Source organism: Apis laboriosa, unplaced genomic scaffold (assembly GCF_014066325.1).
Source record: "Apis laboriosa isolate Shangri-la unplaced genomic scaffold, ASM1406632v1 scaffold19_cov150, whole genome shotgun sequence".
Lineage (NCBI taxonomy): Eukaryota > Metazoa > Arthropoda > Insecta > Hymenoptera > Apidae > Apis > Apis laboriosa.
The window spans coordinates 2,378,584-2,400,813 of record NW_025222278.1 but is presented as its reverse complement, the minus strand read 5'-3'; the positions used below and the strand labels follow the sequence as shown (position 1 = coordinate 2,400,813).

General features: G+C 31.4%; 1 protein-coding gene across 3 annotated transcripts in view; it reads left to right on the top strand.

Moving 5' to 3' along the window:
• Positions 1-22,230, top strand: part of LOC122712172 (cGMP-dependent protein kinase, isozyme 2 forms cD4/T1/T3A/T3B) — a 77,035-nt gene that overhangs the window by 50,112 nt on the left and 4,693 nt on the right. For all 3 annotated transcript variants that reach the window (XM_043931589.1, XM_043931591.1, XM_043931590.1), the window contains one exon: positions 21,647-21,866. In XM_043931589.1, the coding sequence (XP_043787524.1) occupies positions 21,647-21,866 (220 nt within the window). The remainder of the gene's footprint in view (positions 1-21,646; positions 21,867-22,230) is intronic.

The following is a 22,230-nucleotide window of genomic DNA, read 5'->3' as shown; positions in this document are numbered from 1 at the left end:
ACTTTTTAATTAAAAGCACAGTGCTCCATAGTACGTGAAAAAATGAGTTGCAACAGTTAATTGAATGATGACGTACCATATTTGGATGGTCATAGGAAATCGCACGTCTTCTATAGGAAACGATCGTGCCTAGAATATATTTAGTATGCAAAAGATTAATGGCTTTAGAGACCCTTTTTTGGAAAGGTCGCGAGAATAAGTTGTGAATAGATGTGTAGGTTGGATGAGATTGGATTCTGATAGATCTCTGTGAGGTTGATTTTTATTATTGGTTGCTGTTTCGAAGATAATTGATGGAAAAAGGATATTGAATTAGATTTAGATTCTATCTCTTTTTATAGATATTCGTTCGTGTGATAATCGATTTCGTGATTTTCAGATTCTTAATTGATAATAAAAGAAAAAAAAAGAAAAACAACGTTTATTTCGTAATAGTTTATATTGATAAATATTTTTGTTAAAGGTCGTTTGATCTTGTTGAAGAGAACTTAAAAATTGTTTATTTTTTAAATAAATACAAGATAACGATAAATAAGATAAAAATTAAAGATTTTAAATTTTAAACGTATAGATAAACTTACAATAGATAAGCAGTTTTAAAAAAGAAAATAGAAATTGACAAGCATTCTCATTTTTACTGAAGTTTATTTATTGAAAATCAATAATTGTGTTGAAATCTTAGATCATTTTCAAGTTTTGATCTCTTGCTTCATAAGTTTTAATGATGAAAGAAAATAATTATTTATAGATATATTTATCGTTAAAATAATTAAAGTGATGAATATATATATATATATATCTAAAAATATAACCATTCTCAGAAAGACATTAGAATATTAGAAACGATTAAATAAAAAAAAAAAAAAAAGAGAGAGAAATAATCTGTGAAATCTAAGTGATAATTATCTTTGATAAGATGTCGAATTATCATTTTAAAATAATCATTAAATAATTACTTTCTATTGACATTTTCATAATCCATCTAATATCGTTATTAAGCAATCACTGTCACGAAGATTAACAATCTAATAAGAGTCTTGCGTAGAAAATATTTCATATAATTTATTGATTTCTATTTAATTATAGAGGCTAACATACATATTTCCGCATAGAATGTAAAAAAATTCATTAGTCAACTTTCCTGCTGTTTCAACGATTGAACGAGGGTAGATTATAATTAATAATAATTGAGGATCTGTAATTCAACTTTTTTTCTTTCTCTCTCTCTCAAAGAAGAAGAACAAAGGAACAATCTTTATATGGAAATGACGAAAAAGTAACGACGATGATCCAAAAGTTCTTTGGTGAGATTCAACTGAAAAGGCAAAAGTTATATAAGGAAATGACTTAAGGGTTGATTTATTTTCGATTGATCACCATAATGGTTAAAATATTCTAAGTAATTCAGTACGTGATGGCCATTTTTGGCGACGATCCTTTCTCGAATACGTTCTTCGTGGAATAGATATCGATCGATTGTTCATTAGGTAGATAGGTCAGTGAATTAATTGTTAATAATTAACAGATAATAATTAACTTATTTCGAGATTTTGTAAGTACGTATATATTGAAGTTAAATTGTTTTTTCTAAATATTAAATTTTTAATCGAAATAAATTTGTAAAGATTATTTATTAATTATCTTTTAAATAATTAATTTTAGATCTTTTTCTTTATGATTTTAAAGAATAATTATTACTGTCAAATTATATTTTATATTCTTTCGAAAGTAATCCAAAGTCGCGAAATTGAAATGAAAGAGACTTTATGGAAATGTATTCAATGGTAGAAAATATCAGCATTGTTTCAGAATCTAAAAAAAAAAAAAGATAATGATAATCTAAAGAAAATGTGAACATTGTGAACAATGTTCTAAAGATATTTCGTAATTGATTATTTTTTTTAAATCATGCAAAAGAAATAAAAATAGAATTAAAGTAAGATAAATTGAATGAACTTAAATAAAAATACTATATTTTCGAGAAAAAACGTATTGAATTGAAAAATACAACAAATGATAAATTTTTATCAGAAAAGAATCATTAGAAAAAATGAATAAATAGAGATTGAAAAATTTTCCAGTGTGTAATAAAATAAATTTCAACTATAAAAAACTTCCTTGAGATTTAATTTTAAATAATATTAATTCAGATACGAATTAATATTATAAATTAATAGATCCTTATTTTCTTGATTACACATTTTTTTGTATAAATAATATACAATTGGATAGAAAAATCTTCTATTAATGTTATTGATAACGCTAATGTAATTGTTACTGTTGTTTTTCATTACTTTTTTCTTATCTCGGTCTTGACTTTATTACGAGTTCCATATTTTATTACTTTAGTTCCTACTATTAAAATAAAGAATAGAATTTTTTCAAAGTTTTTGAAATATTATTGAAAACGTAATTTAAAAAAAAATGCATAAATAGAGAAAATAAATAAACGTGCAAACCTATAAAGATATATTGGATATTGTAGTTACCAGTCGCGTGGCGCTAGTGTCGCTTCATTCCAACCACAATGCAAACGATTAACGGATCCGTTATATCGAATAGAATAAAATCTCGCGTAATTCGAAAGTAAAAAACGTGAAAATCACGCTCGAACATTCTACAATCAAATTGATCACGAATTGAATTGCATTGTATTTTAAACTTCTTCTATCTATCTTTTCACGTTTATCTCCGAAGATATCAATTTCCATATTTTTTCCCTCTTTTCACAATGAGAAAATTATCTAATCAAAAATTTAAACACAAACCTAGACAGAGGACGTCAATTAGACGGTATACATATCCGCGAAGACTGGTTTACCACCACAGTTCGTTCGCTGTAGTAGCGTCTAGATCCGGGTCGAGTCTCGATCACTGCGCGACCGCAGCTTTTGTATAATATCGTGAAAAATATTTGTCCTTGATTCGATCGGGATCAAGCAACGAAATCTCAACGTCGTGGTGGACGATGAAAGTGAACCGCGAACACGAAACCGGAATTAAAATTGAAATTCGAAAAGGGGGAAATTTTTGTTTAACAGTTTAATTTCGAATAATATTTATCCATAATGGATAAATTCCATTAGGATGACTTAGAAGAACTCTAAAACATCGCGTATCTTATCGCGTATAATGAACTCTCTTCGATCGTGATATATTTTATCGATGTAAAAAAAAAAAAAAAAAAAAAAATGCAAATTTCATATTTTTATTCAAGTAGAATATAAAATTATTATATTTTTTTACATTATACACACTACACTGTGTGTGATTAATTCTGGCCTATCAGTGAGCGATCGTGAAAACTAGATTTAGGTCGGACGTCTCTATCGCAAGAGCAACGTTACTCAACCCTGTTAATGCTCCTATCTTTTAAACGCGAAAAGTGATTACTGTTGGTCGGCTAATCACGCCTCGTACATTCATATTTCACATCGATATTTCTTTTTATCCTTGCAAAGAGGGGAAAAAAAAAAGGAAAACGAAATATACGTCAATATATAAATTAAAATCGCCTTCAGAAACATTGAAATATATATTAATATTATTTATCGTTAAAATAATTATAGCGTAAGTAATAATAATTAAACTTGATAAAATTAATTACAATTGCGTAACTTAATTACCCATAAAATATATTTTCAATTCAATTATTGTCGATGAACATGTTCTCTGACCTTAATTCAACTTTAGAAATTATTTTCTTTTCTTTTTTTTTTTTTTTTGTTGTTGTTGTTGTTCTTCTTCTTCTTCTTCTCAGAATAAAATAATTTCTCTCGTTTTCATCGAGATTCGACGTGTATCAGTTAAATATGTTAATTGTATCGTTCCGTATAAATTCTGTTTATATCATCTGCATACATATTATACACTTTGGTTTCACGTATCGCATGCGAACTTCACCACATACGAAAATCACGACTGGATTTAATACCCTACTATCTGGAGCACGAAACACGGTTACTCGTTAGCACAATTTTCCTTCGCCAATCCATTTTATGAGAGAAGCTTCTAACATCCTATCGTGCAGTTTTATTGCTTTTACTCCAACACGAAAGAGTTTCATCTGTTATTCATACGATCTCCTCTTCTATAACTTTCACGCTTTTTCGAATCTTCTTCTCATTTTCTGTTTTATTTTTTTTTTTTTTCTTTTTGTTTTTTTGATTTTTTCGATCGCTTACATCGCGATCATTGCCAGAGATTTATGTAGAAATCGGTTCGAAATTTGTAATTTCAAATTCTTCCAGTCTTCACCATCTGAAAAGAAAATTTTATATATTTTCTCGTTTCGGTCGTTGGTTAAACGATTAAATATTTACAATATTGTGAGATCGTGAACAATTAATCAGACAGTTTTTAATCGATGGAGTTCTAATGTTTACGATGAACATAGACATAAAGTGAATTTAAAAAAATAAATTGAAAAAAATATTCAGAAAATATGAATAAATCACGTCTAGAAAGATACATCCTACGTAGTGACAGCTATTTGTCAATAGTGATAAGAAGTGATAAGAGGACTAACGCAAGTTCTTCTTTTTTTTTTTTTTTGCCCTGGTTTCGCATTCAGTTACAGCCAATTCCTTGATAGAAAATTAAATTGCACAAGACAAGTGTTAAAATTTAAAGATTTAAATTTTTTTTAGATATACTCCAGCTTTCCAGATAATTATCAAGATTGTTATTATTAATTCATAAAGAGGAGTTATTAAAAAAAAAAAAAAAGTAGATATATCTTTTATTTATAAGATATACACGCAATCTTTTTACATGTCCAATATCTTGCCATCGTTTGGAAGAGTGATAGATATAGGCTGGCAAAATACGATTTTACAAGAAGTAAAATTGGATATGAAAGTACGTTTCGCTGATGAAAGTTTTCAGAATAATTATTCCACGGTGAGCACGAAAAATTACCCAAGTGTGACGTTTTTCTTTATTATTAATAAAAGAAAAATTATTCGACGATATTTTCCAAATCTATATTAAAAAATATATATATATATATATCTAAATTTGAAAATCACTCAAATTTACTCAAGAATTTTTATTCCTTAAATAAAATAAACTTTACAAATATCAATTTTCTCGATTTCATTCCATTATATATATGCAATCTAACGTAATTAATATATCCTATATCGTTTCAATTGCTTCACTTAGTCGATTCAATAGATATGATAATTAATGCAATACGTTAAATGCCTCCATTTTCTCACGTTTTTGTTGGAAGCAGAAGTTTTAATTGGAAATATCTGGTATAATCCGATGTCTTACTTACCACGATCATCGATGCTTCTATCCTCTCTTTAACATTTTTTTTTGTCAACCAACCAACGAAGCTGAGAAAATCTCACGAGCGTGGTTCTCCCAAGGATGAGGGAGAAACCACGTATCTCATTAAAGAAACGAAACTCGAATGAAATTTTCAAAGATTCAAAACTTGGCTCGACAATTAAAAAGTAAAACAAATAATAATAATTGGCCTATTTAAAATTTTCGAGAAACTTCATTCGATAATTTATTAATTACGTTTGAGGGGGAAGGGAATCTCGAAGATTTTTCGATTAATTTAAATAATAAATAAATGCAATTCCTGTTTAATTTCTCCAATCCCTGGAGAACGAATAAAAATCGCAAAGTGAAAAGCGCTCACTAGTCTCTTACTAGTTAAACTAGCTGTTAATTTTTCAGACAGGCAGATGTTCGTCGATTAAGTAACTTGTTCATTGAAGAGTTATTGTACCTTATTTCATTCAACTAGATTGGATAATATTTACCGTCCCATTTGTCATACTACATTGCTACTTGCCTTTAATTAACGACAAGAAAAATGATTTTTCATGTATTGAAATTGAATTGAATTCCTTCCTTTCGATGAAATCATTGCGACTTTGTTAAATTATTGTTACGAAAACGAAATTATCGTCTCAATAATTATTTTTCTTACACTTTTTCCCCCTCCCTTTTCAAAGATGTTCCACGAGAATTACGTTAACACTTATTTGGCTATCGCAAAAAAGGGGTTGTGAGTTATAACTCGATTATAAAATAAAAGGATCCTGTTTCAAAAAAAAAAAAAAAAAAATTGGAACATACGGCAAGCCAAATATTTCGGAAGATTCGGTTTCGAAATAATCCAAGATGGCCTCTGACCACCAACAGGGACAGCAGCATGCAGCTGTCGTCCGAGATTCGAGGTTCGAATCGTTTCTCTCCGTGATTTGGTCGTCAAAGCCAGGGAAAGCAAGCTTGTTTCTTCTCGGCTATAGATCCTAATTACTTTCACGCTACACGCTAATTTGACGGTTACGTGAATGGAATACCACGTCGAAGAAATTCTTGAATGGCGCCGCTTCTTTGTTGGCCGACACAAATTTTTTTTCTGTTGAATCATTGTTAAAAGAAATATAATTATTTCAATTATTTATGTATACGTATATAACGATATCCCTGTGTGTTAATCGTTCGAATATGATTTCAATGTTTACGCATACAATGATATCTCTAACGTAAGTTGATGTTAATTGTTCGAATTACATATTTTCTTCGAAGGAATCTTTATTCGTTTCGTTTAAACAAAGAATAGGAATATTTGCACGGATTGCAAATCTTGTGTATGAAATGTAACGTGCAAGGAACAAAGTCGCAAAGCCTGTATTTTAGCTTGGAGAAACGTATCGATGATTCATGGCATGGACAATGCAATGGATTCCTTAAACGTGTTCTCGTACAGTGGCTATAAACTATTTCCCGCCTTTTGCGACACTGTTTTATTTATTATCAAATTTTACGAATCTCTTGCAAAGAGGGATAATAAATCTTTCTCTTGTCCATTCGTGTATTTTCAAAATTAAATATAATCAAAAAACGAAGAATATATCAGATATTTATTTAATCATATAAGGAATAAGAAAGGAAGGGAAACGTGGGAACAAATAATGGAAATAAGGAAGATTTTTTTTTTTTTTCATTCTCAAACTGAGAATTATATCCTTTTTTCCTCGATTCATTTTTGTGCTCTATTGTAGAAGAAGAGGATACCACTTCCATCATCATAGAGTTCTTGGATTGTTGCTAAGCGTTGCAGTGATGCTACAAACTTTATGATTATTTTTTTAAATAATAAAAACACGTGTCAAAAAAGTCCAATTCCGTTTCACAATGTTGCCAAAAACGGAAAAAGAAAAGGATTCATTTTTGTGCTCTATTGTAGAGGAAAAGGATAGCACTTCTATCATCACAGAGTCCTTGGATTGTTGCTAAGCGTTGCAGTTTCATTGGACGCTTCACAAATACCTTAATAATAATTAGTGATTTAGTAATATAACGTGATATGAATGCTACAAAATTTATGATTATTTTTTTATAATAAATATAATAAATAACAAAGATATCAAAAATTTCATTTTACAATGTTGCCAAAACGAAAAAAGAAAAGAGGATTCATTTTTGTGCTCTATTGTAGAGGAAAAGGATACCACTTCTATCATCACAGAGTCCTTGGATTGTTGTTAAACGTTGCAATTTCATTGGACGCTTTACAAATACTTTAATAATAATTAGTGATATAGTAATATATATATATTATAACGTGATACTACAAACTTTATGATTATTTTTTTAAATAATAAAGACACGTGTCAAAAAAGTCCAATTCCGTTTCACACTGTTGCCAAAATGGAAAAAGAAAAAAGGATTCATTTTTGTGCTCTATTGTAGAAGAAGAGGATATCACTTCTATTATTATAGAGTCCTTGGATTGTTGTTAAACGTTGCAGTTTCATTGGACGCTTCACAAATACTTTAATAATAATTAATGATATAACGTAATGTAACATGATGCTACAAACTTTATGATTATTTTTTTAAATAATAAAGACACGTGTCAAAAAAGTCCAATTCCGTTTCACACTGTTGCCAAAATGGAAAAAGAAAAAAGGATTCATTTTTGTGCTCTATTGTAGAAGAAGAGGATATCACTTCTATTATTATAGAGTCCTTGGATTGTTGTTAAACGTTGCAGTTTCATTGGACGCTTCACAAATACTTTAATAATAATTAATGATATAACGTAATATAACGTGATACTACAAACTTTATGATTATTTTTTTAAATAATAAAGACACGTGTCAAAAAAGTCCAATTCTGTTTCACACTGTTGCCAAAATGGAAAAAGAAAAAAGGATTCATTTTTGTGCTCTATTGTAGAAGAAGAGGATATCACTTCTATTATTATAGAGTCCTTGGATTGTTGTTAAACGTTGCAGTTTCATTGGACGCTTCACAAATACTTTAATAATAATTAATGATATAACGTAATATAACGTGATGCTACAAACTTTATGATTATTTTTTTAAATAATAAAGACACGTGTCAAAAAAGTCCAATTCCGTTTCACACTGTTGCCAAAATGGAAAAAGAAAAAAGGATTCATTTTTGTGCTCTATTGTAGAAGAAGAGGATATCACTTCTATTATTATAGAGTCCTTGGATTGTTGTTAAACGTTGCAGTTTCATTGGACGCTTCACAAATACCTTAATAATAATTAGTGATTTAGTAATATAATGTGATATCAATGCTACAAAATTTATGATTATTTTTTTAAATAACAAAGATATCAAAAATTCCATTTTACAATGTTGCCAAAACGGAAAAAGAAAAAAGGATTCATTTTTGTGCTCTATTGTAGAGGAAAAGGATACCACTTCTATCATCACAGAGTCCTTGAATTGTTGCTAAGCGTTACAGTTTCATTGGACGCTTCACAAATATCTTAATAATAATTAGTGATGTAGTAATATAACGTGATACAAAATTTATGATTATTTTTTTAAATAACAAAGATATCAAAAATTCCATTTTACAATGTTGCCAAAACGAAAAAAGAAAAGAAGATTCATTTTTGTGCTCTATTGTAGAGAAAAAGGATACCACTTCTATCATCACAGAGTCCTTGGATTGTTGCTAAGCGTTGCAGTTTCATTGGACGCTTCACAAATACTTTAATAATAATTAATGATATAACGTAATATAACGTGATGCTACAAACTTTATGATTATTTTTTTAAATAATAAAGACACGTGTCAAAAAAGTCCAATTCCGTTTCACACTGTTGCCAAAATGGAAAAAGAAAAAAGGATTCATTTTTGTGCTCTATTGTAGAGGAAAAGGATACCACTTCTATCATCACAGATTCCTTGGATTGTTGTTAAACGTTGCAATTTCATTGGACACTTCACAAATATCTTAATAATAATTAGTGATGTAATAATATAAGTTTGTAGTGATACTACAAACTTTATGATTATTTTTTTAAATAATAAAGACACGTGTCAAAAAATATTTTAATAATGATTTTTCTAAATATTGCAGCTTCGTTGAATGCTTGACAAATACTTTAATAATAATTATTCGTAATGTAATTTTAAACTCAGTGATATCAATGCTACAAGCTTTATGATTATTTTTTTAAATGACATCAAAAATTCCATTTCACAATATTGCCAAAACATGGAAAAAGAAAAAGTGGAACGTTTTTTTAACAACGAAGGAACCTATAATTCCAAATAATGATCCTTTCATTCAATTCCATAAATCCCATAAATCCCCTCAACTCCCTTCTCGAACTCTCTTCTCCTTCCGCGAAAACGTACAAACGTAACGAACAACAAACGCGATAAGAAACACTATGAGAGGGAAGGAGGACGAGGGGAGAGGGGAGGAGAGGAGTTGACTGGCGTATCCTTGACAACATACTCGACCCATCATCACGGCGACACGACGACATCTTCGACATCTTCGCGTTAGAAAAAAACGTGGATCCGATTGACCCAGTTCAACAAACACGAATTCCCTCGATACATGCTACGCTCTCGTGCGCGTATGCGTACGTACGTGTGTGTGCTATATACAATTGAAAAAAAAAGGGAGAAGGGAGGGGGGGGGGCAGAGGAAGAGAAAGAAAGAGAGAAAGAGAAGAGGCGATCGAGACGATCCGCTTTCGCAAACTGGCTAATCAAGGTTCCCTTGTAAGCAGTGACGTAAAAGCTGTCTGCTCAAAGCTGTTGTACCACATACACAAGAACGAAAGGCCAGAGAGAAACGAGATCGCCGGGTTGAGTCGACGATAAGAGACACCGCTAGACCAAGTAAGCGGGAGTTCAGTTACGCGGCTTTCGAATAAAACCTCCTCTCACGGGGAGGTATCGTATGCGAGGCGTAAACTCTTTGTCCTGTTATGTCGTCATGCTAGGCGGTCTTCCCGTGCACGCGCGCATGCGTGCTCCTTTGAAATTGTGATCCACTTTTGACGTATGGACGTCGGCTCGATCTCGTTTCTAGACGAGGCTCGTTCTATTTTTAGAGGCTTAATTGTAATTGTAATGGCGGTCCACTTATTTCTTTTATTGTGGCAAGGTCGTGAAATCGAAAGGTAGGGAGTTCCGGGTGGCAGGGGCGACGTTTTTGAAAGAATTACGAGCGGACGAAGCGTCTTTCAAGTGGGGATGGGGATATATTGGATACAAGGTGTTGGTATATTCGTGAAAGAGATCGAAGTGCTATAGGATAGCAGAGTGATGGAAATATTGATTTTTGTAAATTTTCGATGATGATATTAACTCGAGAGGCGCCATCATCATTTGGTCTCTTTGGAATATCGCTTCGTGAATAAATTTCTCCTCTACGATTACGCAAATTGATTAATTTGTGTCATCATTTTAAGTTAGTAAGAAATTCAAAATTCAAAAATTCGAAAATCGTCTCGAGTTGTTGCAGAAAAAAAGAAGCGATTAAAATGATTAATTTGTAGAATATCATTGTGCTAAATTAAGATTCGGTTTCTGGGATTTCGGTTATTTGACAGAAATTGTGAGAAAGTCGGGAATTTTCTTTTTTTTCAGAGTCCAAGGAAGTTATTAGATTGCAAAATTTGAAAGGACAAATCAGACACGACTGGGTTAAGTAGCAATCGTCCAATTTCAAAATAAAAACCGCTCACCACGGTTCATTATATAAATCGAAATGGAAAGTTTAATGAATAACACAGCTGTGCTGTGTATATTATTATATACATAATAAGTTACATAATAAGCTTGATAATAACAAATTTTATATATAAATACGTTTGATAATAAGACGCTTTAAAAATTACTTCAGAAATCAAAATTAGAAGAAAGAAAAATACATACATATATATCTTATATATAATAAATTTTGATGACGTAAGTACAAATTAACAATTTCCTGAATTTTCTAATTTCAATTATAACAATTGCATTGGAACACTCGCAATCCAATAAGAACCTCGTGTCTTGCGCTCTTATGTACATACATAAACCGGACACAGACCTCGAAGGAGAATTATCTTCTCCTTTCTTCTCTATTAGTTTCTCTCCTTTGAGGTCTCTGCCGGGTCAAATATAGCGGGTGGGCTCTTTTGTTCACGCCTCGTGCCTTGGAAACACACCTGCGAATATCACGAGGTGCACGAGGAACGATTTCTTTCGCGGGAAGGAACATCGAAGGAACACCTGGGACGTAATCCCTCCCTCCCCCCTCTCCTCCCACCGATTATATTTCTCGATCATTCGAGAAATATCTTCTTCTCCGAATATATATATTCTCGAGGAATTCCATCCGTGGAAGAAGAACGAAAGAAGAAGAATTCAACAGTTGAAAAACTTTCAACTTGTTAGTCACTCGATGTTACTCTGCAGCGATGTTTGCAAAACGGACGATGATTCAGGCGTCGTCGAGCTTTTTTCGTTCGAGATAGTTGCGCCTATTGCGGATATATTAAAAACCCGATTCGAATCGGCGTCGATAATTTTCCGCGCGACATCATTCCTCCCCAACGAAATGAACACGATATATTTCCGATACGTGCACGTGGTTGAACAGAATCTTCCTGCATTGCTGGTAATTACACAGTGTCTTGCGTAATTTCGATGGTTAGAAAGTTTATGCTCCTGTTTCGTCGGTTGGGTGCATGGATAATTGGAATGGTAAAAAAAGAAAAAGAAAAAGAAGCGATTAAATAGAGATTTCTACGATACGTGTACGATACAAAAGGATTAAAGAGTTAAAGTAAAATTCTTTTTATGGAAATAAGAAAGAAACGTGTGTTGACGGATATTGAGAACAATTAATATCGAAGGCTTCAGTTTTTAGTTTTTTTTTTTCGTCAATTAGATGCATGGATAATTGGAATAATAAAAAAAAAAAGAAGCGATTAAATCGAGATTTCTACGATACGTGTACCATACAAAGGGATTAAAGAATTAAAGTAAAATACTTTTTATGGAAATAAGGAAGAAACGTGTGGGTGTGTGTTGATGGATATTGAGAACAATTAATATCGAAGGTTTCAGTTTTTAGTTTTTTTTTTTTTTTTTTGCTTTAATGGTAACAGAGATACATTGATCGAGGTTTATCGAAAAATATTCTAGAACTTCCTGAAATTAAACTCGATACGTTCAACAATGAATGATCGAGAACTTAACCGCACGATCTATTATAGGTATATTTCCATAGATACGATTTCTATTGTCTTGCACCTTTGTATAATAGACGTTTATCAATCGAAAGAACAAGTCCATTCAAGTTACTACATACTCTTGTAATACTATGAGAAAACAATCAGGAATATAAGTATAAAGCTATTATATATCCGACTTGAATCGCAAATAAAGGAAGTTCTGTAGTTTTGTTAGATTTCTCGCTCAATGTGCACGGTAAATCGCAAATTGGTAACAACAACGCGATTCAAATATCGATTCAAAACGAAAATATTAATACATTCACGAGATATCTTTCGACACGAGATACGAGTCGATTCCAGAAGTCAAAACGAACGGAAAAGTTGGTGTACGAAAATGTCGATCGAGGCTCGATCATTAAGTTATAAGCGATTGAATTTCACGTTAGATGAAGCGAGACGGAGAAAAAATGACTTGTAGCGCCACGCCACGGTGCTCCACCGTAACGAAGATATCTCGCTCTGTCTCCGTCTCGCTTCATTTAACGCGATCTTAAACTTCTTTTAACTTAATAAACAAGCGATCCACCGATATTTTTGTATACTTTTGCGTTTATTTTCGCTTAATCTAGAATCGATCCTCCAAAGAGATGTTCCACGAATATATTCAACCTATTATATTCTAAACATTTCACATTGAAAAGTCGAGAGATATATACATATAATATTCTACTCTTAATAAAACTTCGACGTTGGTTATGGACTTTAAATTGCAGGAATTTTTTTTTTTATTACACCATTTTTAGTACAGTTTCATATCTTTCATAGCACAGTTGGTGGAAAATTTATCGCTCGAGATACGTAATTGAAAAAAATATTCGACACGACGATTTTACGAAACAAAGCGATGAAAATTGTTATTTTCATATGCGTTTATGTACACTTATGATACACTGCGCAACATATATGTTCATTCTAGATACGTAGAGGCATAGAGAATGCAGAAGAGTAGCAATTATAAAAATTTTCTTCTCGATGTCAAGATTACTTTGCACATTCTAAATCGATTGTTTCTTGTTTTCCGCGATCAACGATTATACAACGTTTCGCGGATAAATGCAGATACAAATGTCATTACAAATGTCACGTACACGTACCAAGAACCCGGGGGAATTTCATTTCTTTTTTCTTTCGTAATCCACAATTCGTGACCGGGTAACGTTATTCCCGTTAGTCACGTAATTATGCTTACTTTCCAAACTTTATCGTGTTTTGCAGTGAATGGAAAGCTGTCGCCCGTTCTTTCCATTTTACTAAACCCTTTTTTTTCGATTATAATTACAAACTTATCAAGAAAAATATTGCCCGTTATTTCAAGTAATTAAACACCTTAATTCAAAAGATTAGGGGGGGAGAAAAAATATAGAAAGGAAAGAATCATCCTGTTCGCGCAATCATTCTTTCGTCAATTTTATCGACCGATCAGTAGTTTTTACGAAAATTAAATAAATATCTTTTCTCGATGCAAAAAAAAGAAAAGGGAAGAAAAAAATTTTTTGATCAAGCAAAAATAAGAAATAACTTCACTCGTTCAACGAGTTTCGTTTAATTATCCCACGGAATTCCCTTCGAATCGTATTTTCCAACGACCCACCTCTTGGAAACGAGTATAACATTGACTGTATAGAACGTTGCGCGAGGCCAACATTAAAATCGAATGAGAATTCCTGCGGCAGAGGTCAAGACACATAAAACCGAGGCAAAAGCGTAAAACCCGCGAGACTGTAGCGGACGTCAGAGGAGCGTAATCGTGTCAGAAAGTTACGAAACGAGATATCGGATGGTTAAACGAAACGATAATCGTATATACGTAATATACGAACGATCTTGCTCTTAAAATTCGTCAGATTCGTTAAACGTTTCTTGCCTCGTTTCATCTTTTAACGAATGCCAATTTTTTTTTTTTTTTTACTCACTTTTTTCAACTTCTTCTGTTTATATCGTGTAATAAGAACTGATTTTTAAAATTAGAAATAAAAATATATATATATATATATAGAAAGAAAAAATTTGGTTTAACGTAAAAATTCGTTTTTTTTTTTTTTTAAATTAAAATTAATAATTTCATTTCACACGTTTAGGAAGAAGAAAATTTTTAATTTTATAAAATATTTCGAGCGACCTTCTCTCGGCTGTGAATTCGATCATCGAAATTTGCACACGATTTATAAACGTAACAAGTGAACAAGGCCTCTTTGTATTTGAATTGAAGTTCACCATCGTCTCCCCTGTCGGCAATATTTCTATTTAAGTTTAAATGGGATTGCGAATAGCATTGCAAATTAGAAATAAAGGAGAACCTTGATTGCAGAGATACCGTGGGGCAACTTATGTAAATGAATAAGTTCTTATTCAAGCATTAGTGTATTGCGTTACAGTATTGCATTACGCACAATGCCAGTGCCTAGCCGCGTTCCTAGATTTTCAATCTCCTTCCCATTTGCGAAATTTCTTACCTTTTTCTCCCATCCTTCTTCCCTAATTCTAATTTTTTTCGATCTTCCTCCAATCGTGCGTTTCTTCGATTCAATGTTCAAATAAATCGAATTAAATATTAATTTAATATATTGGAAAAAAAATTCTTGTGGTTTTTTATAATATTAAATTCAAATGCACGTATCTCAGCTCAAACAAAACTTTATCGATCAAAATAAAGACCATTTTTTTGCAATCAATGCACTTTTGCCAAACAAGAGAAACAAGTTTTCTTATTCCGGTTGAATAAAATTCTGGAATCGTGGAACTGGAATAGGAAAATTGTTTCTTGTTCAATGTTTTCCATCTTCCATCAACTTAAATTTAAGTTGGAGAGATGGATAGATCTGATAGATTTCCGTGCAGTTCAAGAATGTCAGCCAACTTGGAGAATCGCATCGATTCGAATTTGCCTCTTGTCCATTATGTTTTCAACATCCTGAGAAATCAGAGAAACTAATTTGAAGATTAATATCACATTATCACAGAACATGCACTTTAAAATTATATATAAAGTCGATGCAATTTATATACCAACTTAATCAAAAATAGAGAATTTAAAATCAAAACAACAAAAACCATAAGAAACTTTCTTTCCAACCTAATATATAATAATAATTAATATTAAATATTAATTTATATATGATAATAATCATATATGACACATAATTTATACATTATATATTTATATTATATTTATACATTATATATAATGTATAATTTTTATTTATTATAATGTATATTTATATAAATATATTTTTATTTAATGTATATTTATAATGTAAAATAATATAAACATTATAATGTATATTTATATAAATGATAATACGTAATAAAAAAAATCGAAAAAAATTATTATTAAAAAATTATTTTATCTATGTAAAGGAAAAAAGAAATCCATTTTTAACAAGAATCGAGAACGAAACGAAAAAATTTGATCGAAATCGGTGCTCGACGATTCTTCTCGGCGTTAAAATCGAGATTTCCTCTACGTATGAACGCGCGTGACAATGTATGAAGAACGCCCGTTTTACGAGCGTCCAATATACCCCATGAATATTAATGGAAAAGTTGGTGAAATTTCGCGTTGGCGTAGCATCGAAACCTTGTCCTTCGAGCCGCTTCTTGCCATCGTTATTTATAGTTTACGAGGAAATAACTTTCTCGGGCATCCGTCACGCGAGGAATTTTTATCGGTACGCGTTGCTTTCATCATGGTTGAACGTTTAACCTTCAGGTGCACACAGGGGTCTCCGTTTTCTCCGTTACCGGCTGTGAGAACAGAGTTTGAAGCAGAAAGTGGCATCACAACGATGCCACCTTCTCTCTGCTACGCGTTAACTTATTCCAAGGGGGTTAAGTAAATCACGATGGGAGACTCGAAACGGGGAAGCGTTCGTTCTCACGAGAGAGATTAAAATTATAATTTAATAAGAATTTCATTATTTCGAGTATTTAACTGTGTGGTAAGTTAATTAATTCGCTCTTTATTAATTTCTTTTTTTTTTTTTTTTNTTTTTTTTTTTTTTTTTTTTCTTTTTTTGAATAATTCTGAAACGAATTCTTTCAAGATATTTCAGAAGGGATATGATTCGTAGAAAGTAACGATCACAAAATTGCAACTTTGCGTCTCATACATATATTTATAAGTTTCTGGCTCAGAATTAAAACTTGTATCTGTTGGATTCTTTGAGTTGTATCTCTGTCACAAGTTGCATTATTATTATACAAGATGATGCTGCTCGAACGGAACTCGAGTAGTTTTGTTAGTTGTAGGTTGGTGGAAACTTAAATTTAAGAGATGGATAGATCTGATAGATTTCCATACGAGGGTTCAAGAATGTCAGCCAACCTGGAGAATCGCATCGATTCGAAACCGGTTCGTAAGTCTCTTTGTACGGCTCGTTCTTGACAGGACACGTTATATGCACGCGAGGAAGTGAAAGCAACGTTCACGGGACAATACGGCCGTGGACTGCCTCCTTCCCTTAACCCTTTCACGGCTAAAATACTAACGAATCATTGACACGTTATAGGTGTATTTATAATATGTATATTTAGATATCTAGATATTTGGAAAATTTCAATCAACCTCGATTGAGCTAATCAAAATTTGTACCTTTCTTCGTACTTTTCTTAGTATTGGAGTTCTCTTTGCAAGATTTCATTCTTGAATTAAAATTTAAACTTAAGACTCTTTAGATTTAAAGCTATTTTTCTTAAAAATAAATCTTTTTCTACATAATTTTAATAGATATTGTTTGAAAGTTATTGTCATTTTCAATGTTCATTGGTCTCAAGAATAATTCTTGAAGATTTCATTCTTGAATTGAGATTTAAACTTAAGATTTCTTAGATTTAAAGTTATTTTTTTTTTTAAATAGTTCTTTTTACATGATTTTAATAGATATTGTTTGAAAGTAATCGTCATTTTCAATGTTCATTGCTCTCAAGAATAATTTTTGAAGATTTCATTTTTAAATTAAGTTTTAAATTTAAGATTTCTTAAATTGTTTAGATATTGTTGTTGATTTCTTAAATTGTTAGATATTGTTTGAAAGTAATCGTCATTTTCAATGTTCATTGCTCTCAAGAATAATTTTTAAAGATTTCATTTTTAAATTAAGTTTTAAACTTAAGATTTCTTAAATTTAAAGATTATCTTTTGATGGATGTTGTTTAGGGATGTTTGAGAGTAATCGTCATTTTCAATGTTCATTACTTATAATTCTCGAAAATTTCATTTTTGAATTAAGATCTAAATTTCTTAGATTTAAAGATTATTTTTCTTAAAAATAGATCTTTTTCTACATGATTTTAATAGATACTGTTTGAAAGTAACCATCATTTTCAATGTTCATTGCTCTCAAAAACAATTCTCTTCTCAAAAAGATTTCATTTTTGAATTAAGATTTAAACATGTTTCAGACTTCTTAAATTTAAAGATTATCTTTTGAGAGTTCTCTTTCTTAAAAGTAGATCTTTTTTTATATTTTAATGGATGTTATGATGTTGTTCGAGAATAATCGTCATTCTCAACGTCCATTACTCTCAAAAATAATTCTCGAAGATTTCATTTTTAAATTAAAATCTGAACACTTCTTAGACTTTAAATTTTTATTATTTTTCAATGGATGCTGTTTAGGAATGTTCTAGAATAATCGTCATTTTCAGTGTCCATTACTTACAATTCTCGAAGATTTTATTTTTGAATTAAGATTTGAACTTAAAACTTCTTAGATTTAAAGATTATCTTTCTATGAATTATTTAGAATTGTTCTAGAATAGTCGTCATTTTCAGTGTCCATTACTCTCAAGAGTACAAATCTAAACTTAAGACTTGTTAGATTTGAAGATTATCTTGAATCGAGAATTATTCTCGATTCTGTATTCTGGCAAATAAAAAAAAGTTACAAACGTATTTCACTCTCAAACGTATCTCGCCCTTATATCCAAAGTGAATAAATTTTCGAAGCTTTAAATTGGACACACGGATAAATCAAGCATTTCGCGAAATACAAGGCAAGCGCGAAAAGATTCATGGAAGAAGAAGCGACTATGGCCTCGTTTAATCGAGAGGATCACGCCTCCACGACAGATATACGAGATGTACCGAGCGGTGGAACAAGTTACGTGTCAAGGAACACGGTCCAAGAGCTTGTTGAACTTCGCAAAAACGAAGCTTTCACGTGTCCTCGTGATCTTTATGCGAGGAACGATCAGAGAAAGCAGAAGTGCTAGATAGTTGCTGCGTTTAGCGTAGAAACTTTGATATTTAGAACATTGAACTTTGGCTTGGGTCAAGAAAAGTCGATGATCTTCTGAAATGAAATTAATAAACGATCTTTTTTTTTTTTTTTTTAGTAATCGTGACTATTCAATATTGTTATTTTATCTTTAATAATATTCTAATCTTTAATAAATATTAAATGGGAATATTTGGAAGATAAATCGTGTAATTTGGATTAAGAAAATTTAGAAAAAAATTTAAAAATTTTTAGAAAAATTTAGAAAAGAAGAATAATATGTAATATTGTTTTAATATAGTAATATCATATTTGAGATTAATAAACAATCGATATAGATTAGAAATTAATGCAAGAAATAAATAAATGTTTCTCAACACTTAGAGAAAATCAAATATCATTTAAAAGAAGAATAATATGTAATTGTTTTAATATACTAATATCATACTTGAGATTAATAAACAATCGATATAGATTAGAAATTAATGCAAGAAATAAATAAATGTTTCTCAACACTCAAAGAAAATCAAATGTCATTTATTATAGAACTCGCGTTCATAGATCTCTGTCTCTCTCTCTCTCTCTCTCTCCCATCTTTTCCTCTACAAATGCGTCAGTAATATATCAACCTGAAGTTTCCATCGAGGCAACCGATTATTACCAACTCGTGATGAATATTTATAGCGGCAATAGCCGGCTATGATTGGCTAATCGCTTTCATTTAACAATTATTCTCCCTTGCCGAAGCTATTTCTGCACCGCGGTTTTCCTAGAAAAGAAACGCGGGATCTAACGAGCGGGATGAAGCCGATTCGTTTACAGAGAGAGCATTGTCACTATTTACTCGTTTCCAAGAATTCCAATGGCTGGCCTTATGGGATTTGTTAATCAATTAGCAGATTTTCACCGATCAACTCTCACTCGCAACTTGCTTCGAGGCGAAGGAAAGCGAATTATTGTCAATTGCGGATGAATATTCCTTGATCTTTCGTCGATTTATTACGTCAAAATCGGGGATAAATAAGGAAACTTCCGATCGAGATATAGCTTCTCTTTTTTCCCGAATGGAATGGGGAATGGAATGGAAAGGAAAGGATGAATTGCGTAATAGGTCTTTCAACGAATTGTTTGACCCGTAAGGTAACGTAAGTGACACAAACCAAGTCTAATCGAGGCAAAGACGAGGCAAGAACGTGGGCGAGATAGCGTACACAATGCACACGTTAACGGTAGACGAACAGAAAACCGCACAGGTACCGGATGCTTTCATGAATAGATCCATTGTGAGCCAAGGGATTGGGTCTGAGATAACTGCATACGCTCATTGCATCCGGTCCTCGCCTATTTATACGTCGACAACGTTGAAAAAACGTTGATTGCTCTTACCCTCGAGGGCAATCTTTTACACCAACGCAATTTCCTCGAATGTGACAACCACCGAATTGAACTCAGTTTCGATCCTTCTTGTGCTAATATCAATCGAACATTTCGAAAAATCTAGTAGTAAATAGTATATATATATTATATATACATTATATTTTCATAATTTTAGAAAAGAGCGTATAGGATGTTCATTATGCAAAGTGTTATTCAAAGTGTAATACATTCACTATATGGAACACTTTATGGAGGATTGATTCTCTTAAAAGAAATACAAAAGTTGGTATACGAAAATATAGGTTTAATATTAAATATATACTTAAATATGTATAGTTCATATTCTACTATCTATTAAAGTAACCTTTCCACCGAAGACGATTTCCGATAAATGTCACGTTGCAATTAAATTATCCGACATGCACGACATACATGAGACACGATGAACCGATCCTAACCTAATTGATCGAAATCGAAATGTCAGCGGTCCTTCGGGTTCGTGAATCGCTCCGAATACTGGATCTTGAATATTATTGGAACTGGATCTGAGCAGACCCGTATCTAATGAACCAGGTTTTATCGTGCGTAACAAACGACACGAGTGTTATTTGAGTTATGAAATAATCGATTTCGCGCCAACTACTCAGCCACCAGCTGGTAATATTAACTCGTGATAAAAAGTCTTATTTAATGTGCATAATCATTTGCTAACGCGAGCTGCAAAGTGGTAAAGCATCGCAGATATATGATGGTTTGTGCCATTAGTCCAACTTTTTCTTTCGAATATTTGTATTAGGAAATAAGTGGCTTCGTTAATTTCGAACGAAACAAATATAATAGTGATAATAATAGTAATAATAATCGTTTAATATTTCGATAATTTCTTAATTATTTTTCGTATCGATTCCAGAAACCAATACCCAATAGAAAAAAAAATTGATATACAAAAATTTTAATTGAAGTTTATTTATTAAGTTACAAGCGATTTAGATTAAAGTTAGATGAAACAAGATGGAAACAGAATGACACATGCGCCACGGTGCGGCGGGGAGATGTAACAAAAATAATGCTGTCTCGCTCTATCTCGTCTCGCTTTATCTAATGCAAAATTTACAACTTAATGAATAAGCCTCGTCCAACATTTTTATACATCAACTTTTGTATTCGTTTTGCCCTCTAGAATCCAATATAGATATCCTAACGAATATATAACGAATATACGTTCTCTATATAAAAATTAATAAATTATATCTCAAAACTTATCGAGAAGTGAAATATTAAATTAAGTATTGGAATAGCTTTGAAATGATCATTCGTATATTAATCCTATGAGTACAATATTGATTTTTAAATAAGAAATAAGCCGACGAGCAACGAATTATAAATAAACAATGTTAAACATCGTGCTTATTGTAATTAAATTATTTAAATCGATCGATGTTTAACACACCTGTTATGCTTAATAAGATTTAAATATTAATTATTCGGTCACGTTTGCAGAGGGGAAGGTCGAGGTGTCGCGTGATGGTAAATATTTGAGCACGTTGGCACCAGGAAAGGTACTTGGCGAACTGGCAATTCTCTACAACTGCAAAAGAACAGCGACGATAACAGCAGCTACTGATTGCCAGCTATGGGCCATCGACCGACAATGCTTCCAAACCATTATGATGAGAACTGGCCTTTCACGGCAGGCCGAATATACGGATTTCTTAAAGAGGTAATAAAAAGTATTATGCATATATGCAATCTTCTTTAAAATATAGACACTATTATTATTATTATTATTATTATTATTATTATTATCATCATTTCCAAGGTTAATAATTACAACTTCGTATTTAATGAATCAATAAATCTCTTCTTTGGTTTAATATTTATTAATGTCTTACGTTGTAGGGAAAAAAGTTTATTCATCGTCTGGTATGTGGTATATTACAAAATTTTTCAAATATATTATGGAAATTGAAGAGATCTTATTATAAAGTTTTATCTTTTCAACTTTGTTATCTTATTTGATGATTAAACATCTTATGAATATTTTACAATAAGATTAATAAATTTTTATCTACATATTTTTTCAG